Here is a 12,961-nt window from a genome sequence, read left to right as displayed (position 1 = left end):
TTTTTTTTTTTTTTTTTTTTTTTTAGAAAATTATTGTTATTATTTTATAATTAAATTAACAAGTTAATCGGTACTGATTTTTTTTTTATCGTGTCAAACGGGGGAAAACGGATAAGAAAAGTGACATTTCCGTCAACCGTTGTAGATCTGATCGGTTGTGCCTTTTGCTGCTATCTCGTCTGAATTTCTGTCATCGATTGCTTCTGACTTCCTGAACCAGGAAGTTTCTGTTTCTGTTTACGGTGAGTTGCACGAGTTTTCATTTATAGCTAAAGCTGATCAAAATGTCAGAAAACGGAGCTTCGTTTGACGCTGTTACGGTTCACAACTTCTCGGAGAAGATTCTAGAACAAGTGATTCATTTCCACGTCATGAAGCTCAGCGGAGGGTTCTTCCTGTGGGTCGGTTCGAGCCCGGTGCTGTCCAACCTGGCGGTCTCCATGAGCAGCAAATATGTACGCACACATACTAATCATGAAATCAGACCTGATAAATGTTATTTTAATGGAAATGTTTAGAAATTTAGCGAGAATAAGAAAGCAAAGAGTTTGTAGTCTCATAACTATCTGTGCTTTCTCAGTGTTACCGCAGTAAGTCCAGCTTTTAATAACAACAAGAGAAAATCATCTCCCCTACACCTGCAGCAGATACAGCATTATAGAAAACAATTAAGTGCTTTCATGTAAACATTCACATTGCAGGTTGGAAAGAGGATGTGAACTCTTGGATTAATATAAGGTTCACCCTCTTTTGGCAGAAAAAACCTCAACCCAGTGTTTCCTGTAGTTGCATATCTTTTCAGACTGAGCAACAGAAGGTGCTCAGTCAGGTCCGTAAATATTTGGACACTGACACAATTTTCAGCATTCCAGCTCTGTATGACACCACAATGGAATTGAAATGAAACAATCAAAATGTGCTTAAAGTGCAGACTTTGAGTTTTAATTTGAGGGTATTTACATTCAAATCAGTTGTACTGTAGGAATGACTACACATTTTATATGTGCCTTCCTCCTTTAAGGGACCAAAACTAATTGGACAATTGGCTTTTCAGCTGTTCCATGACCAGGTGTGTGTTTTCCCCCTCGTTATTTCATTAACAAGGGGTAGATAAAAGGCCTGGAGTTCATTTCAAGTGTGTTGTATTCATTTGGAATATGGTGAGGTCATCTCTCAATATGAAGTCCAAAGAATTGTCACTATCAATGAAGCAAGCCATCATTAGGTTAAAAAGTCAACAAAAATCCATCAGAGAGATCACAAAAACATTAGGTGTGGCCAAATCAACTGTTTGGTACATTCTTACATGCTGGTGGGCTCAGCAACACCAAAAGACCTGGAGGACCACGGAAAACAAGTGTGGTGGATGACAGACGAATCCTTTCCCTCATCAAGAAAAACCCTTTCACAACAGTTGGCCAGATCAAGACAACTCTCCAGGAGGTAGGAGTATCTGTGTCCAAGTCAACAATTAAAAGAAGACTTCACCAGAGGAAATACAGAGGTTTCACCACAAGGTGTAAACCATTGGTGAGCCTCTAAAACAGGAAGGCCAGATTAGAGTTTGCCAAAAAACATCTAAAAGAGTCTGTCCAGTTCTGGAACAACGTCTTAAGGACAAGAAAAAAATCAACTTGTACCAGAGTGATGGAAAGAGAAGAGTAGAAGGGAGGGAACTGCTCAAGATCCAAAGCATACCACCTCATCTGTGAAGCATGGTGCTGGTAGTGTAATGGCGTGGGCGTGTATGGCTGCCAGTGGGACTAGATCTCTTATTTTTATTGATGATGTGACTTCTGATAAGACCTGCAGAATGAATTCTGAAGTGTTTCGGGCTATATTATCTGCTCATATTCAACCAAATGCTTCAAAACTCATTGGACGACGCTTCACAATCCAGATGAACAACGACCCAAAGCATACTGCAAAAGCAACCAAAGAGTTTTTAAAGGCAAAGAAGTGGAATGTTCTGCAGTGGCCTAGTCAATCACCTGACCTGAATCTGATTGAGTATGCATTTCACTTGCTGAAGACAAAACTGAAGGGAAAATACCCAAAGAACAAGCAGGAGCTGAAGACAGCTGCAGCAGAGGCCTGGCAAAGCATCACCAGGGATGAAACCCAGCATTTGGTTATGTCCATGTGTTCAAGACTTCAGGCTGTCATTGACTGAAAAGGATTTGCAACAAAGTATTAAAATGTGACAACCTGATTTATGATTATGTTTGTCTGTCCAATTACTTTTGGTCCCTTAAAGGAGGAAGGCACATATAAAATGTGTTGTCATTCTTGGACAGTACACCTGATTTGAATGTAAATACCCTCAAATTAAAGCTCACTGTCTGCACTTAAAGCACATTTTAATTGTTTCATTTCAATTCCGTTGTGGTGTCATAATTGTGTCAGTGTCCAAATATTTATGGACCTGACTGTATTTTTTTATGTTGAAGCCTTCTGTTGTTGATTTACTTGTATGTTTCGGGTCATTGTCCTGTTGCATCACACATCTTCCATTAAGTTTGAATTGGTGGCCAGATTGTCTTAAAAAACGCACTCTAAACTATTAAATTGATTATGCTTTTGACGTTAGCAAATGGTTTCATCTTGCCATGTAATATTTTGCCAGTAGTGCTGTGGAACATCCAGGTGCTTCTTTCCCCACGTTGCTGTGAATGTTTACAAGTACAAATACTCAATATTTGTAAATGTAATTCTTCATAAGCATTTAAAATAAGCACAGTTTAAAAAGCTGGATGAGTTCAGACTTTAAATTGGTATGAGTGAGTGAGAAATTATTCTGAATCTCAGAGCTAATGTTTGACGTCTTTGCAGAGGGACTAACGCTGTTCTATTTAACTCTCTTTGTCTGCAGGATTCGATGCCTTTATCCACATTAGTCTTGGGGGACCCATCCAACACTGCTCCAAATTCCTTGGCACAGAGATTAGGTAACGCTGCATGATGTGTGTGCAGGAAATTATGTGGCCCATTATTGCTTCTATTGTAGAGTTGTACAAATAAGTTATTTTAAGATGAGAAGATTTTGGAAGCTTTAATTCGTTTTTTTTCCATCATGGTTTTTGCTTGTGGTAGAAAGAATCGTCTTATAAAACCTCCCCAGCTCCTGCTGCTGGCTCGGAGTGTGTTTGCCCTTCATTGCTCTGCACTGATTTCATTACATGATGTGCATATTGAAGGTTGCTGTAGTAATAGCCTTAAGAGAAAAAATGTAATGTTTTTATTTACTGTTTTGTCTGAGTTCATAGATGCAGACTGATTTGAAAGTCTCTCTTTTCTAACCACAAACAGAAACAACAAGCTTTAGTGAAAGAAGCGTTAGTCACCCTCACCTCTGCAGGTTTCAGATGTCAGATAGTTCAGTGAGTTGTCTCAGCAGTTTTATACCTCAGATTGAATTCCAACTAATGACTTTCAGCACTCAAAAACCTGTGGATTATTGCTGGAATTGAAGCACAGACATTGCACAGCAAAATCGGAAATCTAAGCGAGTGTTTTTGTCTTATTTTAAGGGAAAATAAGTTGTTAGACTTCATAAGAGCCACATTCACCTGACAAGTCCAGGAAATTGTCTCAGTCCAAGATATCTTAAGACAAAAATGATGCCTGAATTGTTTGCAAAGAGTCACAAAATCTGCAAATTAGGGTCAAAAATGTACTTATTTCGTTTCTTGTGTTAAGACATAATTCTGACTTTGAAAATTTTGAGATCTTCTGATATATTTTTTTCTTTCCCAGAATAATTTTCCTTCTCTTTACAAGAAATTCAGGTCCGGCTTCTGTTACACATGTTATGATCTGTGTTGATACCATACACCAGGGGTCTGTTAACTTTACTTCTATAGGAGACATTTTACCTCAGCTCACCTGGATTAGAGTCATTCAAGAGCCACAACCTGTACTTTATCTTCACAATGAACAATTAAGTGAATAAAATACTATACATAGTTAAAATATAGTAAAAAGCTACCAAAACAAGATTTTTTTTTTTAAATTTAATTAAATTGTACAAGTGATCTTTTTTTTCTTCTTTTTAATAAATTTCTAAAAAAAGAAAAAAAAAAGGAAAGAAATTAAATTAATGCATATAACTTGATTTTAAAAAAGCCAAAATTTCAAAAAAAAAAAAAAATTAAAATAGAATACATTTTTAGAAATGAAAGAAAATTCAAAAGTTGCAAAAATTCCCCAAATTTTTGAAATTTAAATTAAATTGCCAAAATTTCAAGGCTTGGAAATAAAAAAAAGTTAAAAATGGAAAAAGTTGGAGTTGTAAAAAGTCTTTAAACTTAAAAATACGCAACAATTTTCAACAATTTTACATTAAAAAAAATTGCAAAATATTTCCATTTTTTTATGCAATTAATTTTCAATTCTTTTGAAAAAAATACCCAAATTTTACAACATATATTGATACTCCTGCTTAACTTATCACGCTCTGTCATTTTCTATGTTTAGTTATCTAACCAGGGTCGTAAAGCTTTTTTCAAAGCTAGTTTGAAGATAATATTGGGCTGTGTTGAATTCAAATTCTCTTTATTCTGAAAAGTGTCTTTTTCATTAGTTATGAGAGGTTGAAAACGAGGCTTTACATCATGTTTAAGGATGATTGACAGCTGCTGTTCTCGTGTAATTTTGGGGGGAATAGTAAGATATGTCAAGATGAAGAGACAAGAAGAGATTAGACTCTCGAAAGAAAAAGAAAATTGTCACCCAGCCCCTCTTAGATTTGTTTGAAGTCCTCGCTGTCCATTTAATATACAGACTATGGTTGATACCAAGGCAACATTATTTTACTTGGATCTCTGCAAAGCTGTTTTGCAATAATTTATGTGATATTCAGTGCTATAAATATGATATACTTTAACTAATTCAAGTGCAAACTGTAATAAAGTGTCTGTTTCTATCTCTCTTATAGCAAAGAAGACCAGTAAGCAAGTTTTTGTGAGTTACAGTATCCCAATGACAGACACCAACTTCAGTCTCTTGGTGGAGAACAGGATCAAGAAGGAGCTGGAGCTTCACCCTGAGCACTTCTGAACACATTGGATTTGTTTTTTACTTTATTTTTCTACAAAAGAACTCTGACCTGTTTTCTTCCCCATATACTGTAACCACACTGCAAGACAATAACCACACAGCGTCACATCAAGTGTTCTTTTATTGACATAATAAATTAAGTGGTTTATTATCAAAACATGTAGGCCTATGGCTTTTTGTACAAATGCATCATATTAAAAAAATAACACTTAGAAAACAGCATTAGTGGTTGAGTTTTTTCTCTCAGTGATTAACTGTTGAAAACATACAAACTAGAGAACCACACGGGGTGTTGGAAATACGTGCTGCGTACTAAATATGGAGGATGTTTGATTCATGGGATCTATTCAGTGTGCTTATATCCTATAAAAGTATGCTCCATACATTATGAATGAATGGCACATGTATACGCACCTTACATATTTTTTGCAGTCCTAAAGGATACTTACATTATAAAGTGTATAAATGTACACTAACCACGACTAGGCCAGGGCTACGCAGGCTACGCTGCTCTACGCTAATCTTCACAAACGTTTATTTCAAAAAACTGTAAAATATTGTGCTTTCTGGCTAGAGTTAACACATCCTAGGAGAAGGATTACAACATTACCACAGTACAGAGGACGAGGAGTGAGAAGTTAGAGAGGAAATACACTGCTCTGCCAAAACAAAGTCGCCACCAAAAAAAAAGAAGGTTACTCTAATATTTCGTTGGATCGCCTTTAGCTTTGATTGTGGCCCATGTTCCCTATGGCATTGTTTGGATAAGCTTCTGCAATGTCACAAGATTTATTTCCATCCAGTGCTGCATTAATTTTTCACCAAGATCTTGCATTGATGAAGGTAGAGTCTGTCTGCTGCGCAAATCCTTCTCCAGCACATCCCAAAGATTCTCATTGGGGTTAAGGTCTGGACTCTGTGGGGGCAAATCCATTTGTTGGTCATGGACACCAAACTGGTTTTGTCTTCAGTGATATTTTTACTATTTTCGCTCCCGTTTGTCTGGGGATCTTACATGTAACCGTGGCTGCATTGTTTACATGTAAAATCAGCTGTTAGCAGCCTGTAGCATTTCAGTGCTAACTGGTGCAAGGCCTGATGTTTCCCACAAAGTGAGGAGAAGGAGGTGAGGACGACGTGCTGGTTCTCAGGTGTGAGCTAAGAAGTGACGACATGGACCTGTCCTTCCATCCATCATTATTGGGAACGTAAGATCTATCTCCAATAAGATGGAGGAGCTAGCTGTGCTAACCCAGCAACAGAGGGAATACCAGAGGGCAGAGTAGCATCATGCTATTCACAGACATGGCTAACAGAGCTAACAGCAGACACCAACGCCACATTTAAAGAGCTTCACCTGCTGTGAGCAGACAGGATCCAGGAGACAGAGACTGAACAGACTGCTGAAGAAGCTCAGTCCTGGACCCTGTGGAGGTGGAGGCTGGCTGACTGGACAATGATGGACAAGCTGTCACCATCTATTTTCTTATGGACCTTTTTGCACTTTCTATACACTTTCTTACTTTTGTTTTATTGATTGCTGCAGCGACTCCTCCTGAATTTCCCCTCAGGGATAAATCAAGTATTCTCTATTTGATTTTACTCTATGTCCAGGTAGTCAGCTGACCTCATTCTTTGAACACAGACTGTTCCTGAACCTAGACCTGACCAACTGCAGCAACCCCAGATCATAGACTGCCCCCACAGGCTTGGACTGTTGGCACTAGGCATGATGGGTGATCATTTCATCTGCCTCTCTTATTAGCCAAATGGCCCATCACTCTGGAACAGGGTCAATCTGGACTTGTCAGACCACATGGCCTTCTTCCATTGCTCCAGAGTCCAATCTTTATGCTCCCTAGCAAATGGAAGCTTTTTTTCCCAGTAAGCCTCACTGGTTGCTGACTGACAGCGGTCAGACTCAACCATCATCAATATGGATTCCAAAAAAAAAAAAGTGACTTTTTATTCATTTTTCAAGCTTTTATAAAAGCTTTTTCCAAAAAGCTTTTTCCAAAAAAAACCCATAATTAGTTTAATAAAAACAAGATTTTTAAATTAATACCATTTTGAAAAAGAACAGACAAATATATAATATGACCATTAAATTGTGAAATAAGGCAATGTAATTCTGATTTTCTTTCTTACTCTTTAATATGGAATTATTATAATTAAATACTTCATAATGATTATTTGTACAATTTAATATATTTCTTAAATACTTTATATTATTATAAAACACGTTTTGTTATTCTTTAATATCAAATTATTATGATTAAATATTTAGTGATGATTATTTTAACAATGTATTACTCTTTTAAAAAGTGACTTTTTATTCATTTTTCAAGCTTTTATAAAATAAAAAAAATGTTTTGACAAGATCAATTTTTATTTCATATTGTTCAAGTCATTCTGATAAAAAATGACATTGTGAAATAAAAAAAGCAAATAACTGAAATAAAAATTGACTGCATTAAAAACTTTTTTTTTTATTTTACAAAAGCTTGAAAAATAAATATTAAATATTAGTTTAAAAAGTATGAAATTGTTTAAATATTTATTATGAAAGATTTAATCATAATAATTTGATATTAAAAAATAATAAAACCTAATTTATAATAATATTTAATGGCTATATTACATATTTTTCTGTTATTTATCAAAATGGTATTTTTTTCAAAATCTTCTTTTATTTATTTATTTAATTATGAATTTTTGGGGGTTCCATACTTCAGTGCAAGATCTTGATGAAAAAATAATGCAACACTGGATGGAAATAAATCCTGTGACATTGCAGAAGCTCATTGATGCTGTAATTAAAGCTAAAGGTGGTCAAATGAAATATTAGAGTGTGTGACCCTTTTCTTTTGGCCAGGCAGTGTATTTGCTAATTAAGGAGGTATTTCAAGCAACAAAATTGCCCTTGGCAGCATGACAAAATAAATACTGGATTTCTTAAATTACATTCTCTGTTTGTGAAAAGAACAGAGCCATCAGGATAAAGCCTTTAAAATGCTGAGACGCGTCATAAGACATACAGCAGTACACTCTAATGTCCGGTCGACTCTCAGATTCGCTTTGCATTACTCACAGTCTCTATAGGCTACACTTACAGTCTGCCAAGGTCTCCGGCTGTTCAGCAACGTCAGACAACCATCATACACCCACACCAACAGCAGTAACGCTCCCTTTAAGAATCAGTGTCTCCACCGACCTCCCCTCTGAGGATAAAGTGCCACGTCGGACTTCTAATAGAGGGACCACGAGTAACGAGAAAAACATGTAAAACTGTTTGTGCCCTTTCATGCAAAAAAGAGTGGTAGTGGTTTAGCCAATCCCTGCATCTCCAATGTGTTGGCTGAAAATCACAAACACTTGATTGTGTCTCTGACATTTAGTGCAAAATAACTTATAAAGAGTTATACGATGCAGTGGAATCCTCCCTCAACGAGTCAAAACTACAAACGGAAAAGCGCGTCTGCGGCGCCTTTTCCCCGGGAATCATTCTCGACAGAGCGGCGGACTGCAGTGCAAGAAAATCACCAAACACTTTCAAATTATTGAACGCACACCGACTTCAGACAAACAAAGTCCAGAACAATATTTTTTGGCAACTCCTGAATGAATCATAGTCACTAAAAACTACACAAACCGACTTTCGTCACCTTAAACCTCCACGTTAAAGAGTTCATTTGGTTCATCCGAACATTTCATTTTCCCTTTAAAGGTTTTTTTTACAGTTCAAAGCCCATTCAGTCGTGTTAATGCTCGAGCAATTAACAGCACAGTAGTAGACTATTGCTAGGATGCTCACACCCCATTGGCTATGGCACGGTTTCCAATGATCTCCCCTCCAGTGGCGAGGGCGTATGAAGCAGGTACCGCTGCCAGAGCGGTAGCCGCTGCCACTGTGGCGCCCCCAGTGGCTGAGAGGTGTAACGGCGTGTCGTGGACTCGTGAGTAGTCCCCGTCAGTCTTGGCGAGAAGGAGGTGCTGCTCCCCTGGGTGCAGCAGGGTCTGGCGGGTGAAGGTCTCCCCGTCCGCCAGGCTCTCAGGCAGAGGCTGGCCCCTGGGCTCAGGCAGCAGCAGCAGGCAGATGATGCACAGCAGGGTGCAGCAGGCGAAGATCACGTGGTGCAGGAAGTAGCCCTTCTGGTTGTGGAGCTCCATGATGGGTGCGGTGAGCATGCCGAAGCCAGCGCTGGCCAGGACCAGGCCCAGTCCTCCGCCCCTGCAGAGGTAAGAGGGGAAAGGAGAAGAAGATCTATTACCAAGATGATTGACCAAGCGCAAACGTATCTGTCAAGTTACTTTCTGTGCTACCAGGATCCATTGGTGCCATCGAATTTTCGAATACCTCTGAGGAAAGAGTCTGAAATCTCAACATGTATTTTTTGATTTGACCTGCCTATGCTTTCTTCTATCGGAGAAAAGCAAGAGCTGCACACATCTACTCCTCCGTGAGACAGGTGGGTGCGTAGGAGAGGAGTAAGAACACTAAAGTTTGCAAAAAATCCTGCACACAGTCTAACAAATGTCTTAACACTAGACCTCTGCAAACTGTTTGCCTGAAAACAGTAAAGTCCTAGGAGTAAAGTTACTTATAACATTTTCTTACATGCACATCAAATATCAGAAGAAGTGAGTCCTTCTGTTTTATCTACTTCGACCTTTGATATCTGGTTTGTTCATCTTTTGCAGCAGTTACATAGTGTCAGTATCAGCCGGGCTAATATTTAGCATTTTGAGGCATCTGCCTTTTTCTTGTAAGAAATTAAATTTCAGGCTGTGTTATTTTGGCTTCAATCCAGCAGTGCCTCTCTTTCTGCAGTTGCTAATCTGTCTCTAGCATCGTCCCACCCATAGCACCATCTGATTGGAGATGCAGAGAGACTTTTTATTTTTTTGAAACTTGACTTTCTGTAGAAAACTTTAGAGAGCTATTTATTTTTTAAAGTTTTCATTTAACTTTTTAATCCAGCTGCTGAGCCTGGGAGCTGTTTGACAAACATGCTTTCAAGGGTTTAAACAAAGTTAAGTGTTAGAGTTTGTATTATCCCAAATTTTGATGCCAAAATTTTTACTTTTATTGCAAATTAATGTCGGCCACAAATATCAGTTATCAGCTTTCTTGTCTACTGATGATCAGTCTTGGTTAGCCCTGAAAAAAACACGTCTGTCCATCTCTGGTCAATATATTTCCTGAGAGCTTCAACACTAATGTTATTCCATGACTTCTGCAACTCAAGACAAAGACTTTAAAAGTTTAAAAGATCCACTTTGTTTAACAACTCGGCCAAATCTGCTGGATGAAGTTGAAGTCTGGACTTGAGGGGGATCTTAGACGACATAGTTTTAACCAGAAATACAGTCAGATCACTCTTTATATTATTTTATTTATTTTATTTTTTTAATTTTGAATTTAGCTGCCCATGCAAGGCACTTTGATAGTTTTTTTTTCATGAAGTGCTCCAAATGAAGTTGTTATGGTTATTGAGGTCATGAACTTGTCACAAGATAGCTTGTTTGTGTTTTGACAGACCAGAGAAGAAAGAACAGGATGTAAACGAATGAATTTCCTTTTCATCAAAACAAAACACAATTTCATTGCATATTTTATCACATCTGATGTATTTTTACATTAGTGTGGTCAAAATTCTGGTAGATCATAAAAAGAACCCTAATATTTCTCTGTTCTCCCTTTTTAAAGTCTGAGTACAACTTGATGTCTGCTTTAAATCTTTCAGCACAGCATCATGAAGAAAACCTGATCATCCTCCTGAAGTAGCACAGCCATTTACAGGTGAAAGTCTTTGATTGAGCTTTAATGTAAAGTGCAGCAGGTAAAAGCATCTTCAGAGTGCGGTCAGAGGCTGAGATGGTCTTTTTCAAAAAGCACTTTTTCTTCTCACTAACTCACAGCTTCATCAAAAGAATAAGAAAACTAAAAGACGAACTGGACGTGTCTGAAACATCATTTTTAGAGTTTTAATTTTGTAGGAAAATGACTTAAATCTCCTTAAAATGGCCTTATTCTATGTTTTATAGAGCATCGTGATGACTTTGTAAATATTTAATTCCTTTAATGGGTATTTAAACAGCCGATTCAATAAAAACAACTGGAACCTCTTAAATATGCCAAATGTTCTAATAAATTTGGCCACTGCTGTAGATTTAAGGCACACTGTGACTTTAAGAGGGATTAAATCCATTTGAAAGTCAAAACTTCACCACAAGGTGGCGCCAAAAAGCTTCATGAGAACAAGAGCTGGATATATAACCAGCATGTTTTTTTTCAATTGAGATTTTTAAGATGCATGATGACAATAATTGTGCTTATACATTTTCATATAGGAAACATGATTTGATAAATAAATTTATCATTATTGTTATTAACATTATTATTTTATTTTTATTATTATTATTATTATTATTATTATTATTATTATTATTATTATTATTATTATTATTTTATTATTATTACTATTATTATTATTATTATTATTAATGATATATAAAATTAATTAAAGGCTTAAAATTATTATTATTAATAATAATAATAATAAAAATAATAATAATAAATTATAAATGACTTTAAAAAAAACTTTTTTTACACACAACCATTAACAGGTCAACCCAACTTTGAGGAAAAAGAAAGAAAACTAAAGCAGTCTATTGAACTTCAAATGCCACATGTACCCCAAATCCTTGGACTGTTTTGTAAACATGTAAGTTTTTAATTTTAACACTCAATCAACATACTGGGTGCTTTTCTGTTTTGTTTATTCATATATTTTGCTGTAAAACCTAAATTTGAGAGACAGCATCATACATTTGAATAACTGTGCTTTGTGGAGTTCATCTTACGCTCCTGAGTTAATAAAGAGACCCATAATAAGACAAACACAGAGTCCTGTTTATGCAGCAGAGAGGAGGTGATCTCTCCCCCTCTGTGCTCCATCAGCAGCTCTATGTGTGGGTGTAATGAAAAGTAAGACAGCTCCCCTCAGAGCCGTATTGTGTTTTTTTATGATCGTCCAGGCTCACCTGATGACAGTAGGAGTGATTTCAGCACAAAAGAAGATGCTGAGCTGGCTCACTGCATGAGAGGAGAACATGCCGATGATGGAGAAAGCCACGGAGAATTTCCTGTTCAGAGTGTCCCGCAGAACTGCACAGAGGGAGAAAGAGAGGTGAGTGCACCAGAAACCATCACCTTAGTGCACAAACGGCCAAAGATGCTGGATATAAGAGTTTTCTCTCAGTTTGAATGAATCATTTATGTCTGAGAATCTCTACCTGCGTCATGACGAAGGCTGTACTTCCCAATCACTGGATCCCATCAGAGAGCAGGGAGGATAAAGAGGAGAGCATGTCATTAGTAAGCACAAAGGGCGGCACAGTGCTGACTCAAGACGGGCTGAATGAGAAAGCGCCTTGAGGAGAACTCAGAGCAGTTTATCAGTGGAGCCTGAAATAATGACTTCTGTGCTGCATATGTAGGTCAAAACAGCCAGAAAGGGGGAAGCTGCTATTCGACAGAGACTCGCAGCCTGTGCTGGTTTTAATGAACCGGAGATGACAGGGGAAATGTGCAAGAACAGCTCAATTCACCGCTGAATTTCAACTTTCTGTTTGGTAATGTGAGGCCATGTGTTTCATAACCTTCTGACTAACTTTTCATTTTGAGGATTTGTCCAATCACAGCTGTGCACAGCCGGTCTGAAGAATCCTGGACTCATTCTCAACATGCAGATTACATAAGCTAAGTGCTGCAAAAACAGCGTGTGGAAGATAAGAGGCTGATGCTAGCATGATCAGCTGGTTAGCTTGATGCAAATGTTTGTAGCTAAGCTTCACTCCTTAAGGAAAGGGGTGGTAAAACATCAGGCTGGTGTTTTAT

The 12,961-nt window shown here is 37.5% G+C and overlaps 2 protein-coding genes across 2 annotated transcripts in view; one reads left to right on the top strand and one right to left on the bottom strand.

Moving 5' to 3' along the window:
- Positions 1-185: 185 nt before the first annotated feature.
- psmg4 (proteasome (prosome, macropain) assembly chaperone 4) lies at positions 186-5,291 on the top strand. The gene is made up of 3 exons (XM_074668307.1): positions 186-455; positions 2,873-2,948; positions 4,937-5,291. Exons 1-3 carry the CDS (start codon positions 285-287, stop codon positions 5,056-5,058), a joined length of 369 nt encoding a protein of 122 aa, XP_074524408.1. The 5' UTR covers positions 186-284; the 3' UTR covers positions 5,059-5,291.
- A 2,454-nt stretch (positions 5,292-7,745) lies between these two features.
- slc22a23 (solute carrier family 22 member 23) overlaps positions 7,746-12,961 on the bottom strand; it is a 63,867-nt gene continuing 58,651 nt past the window's right edge. Inside the window, exons 10-12 of the mRNA XM_074667470.1 lie at positions 12,358-12,390; positions 12,106-12,229; positions 7,746-9,289 (exon numbers count right to left, since the gene is read on the bottom strand). Of these exons, the coding sequence (XP_074523571.1) occupies positions 8,869-9,289; positions 12,106-12,229; positions 12,358-12,390 (578 nt within the window). The 3' untranslated portion in view covers positions 7,746-8,868. The remainder of the gene's footprint in view (positions 9,290-12,105; positions 12,230-12,357; positions 12,391-12,961) is intronic.

This window comes from Halichoeres trimaculatus, unplaced genomic scaffold (genome assembly GCF_033239565.1).
Source record: "Halichoeres trimaculatus isolate MK-OKI-2021-1 unplaced genomic scaffold, fHalTri1.1 fHalTri1_scaffold_4, whole genome shotgun sequence".
NCBI lineage: Eukaryota > Metazoa > Chordata > Actinopteri > Labriformes > Labridae > Halichoeres > Halichoeres trimaculatus.
The sequence above is the reverse complement of the archived record's forward strand: the minus strand, read 5'-3'. Positions and strand labels throughout refer to the sequence as shown.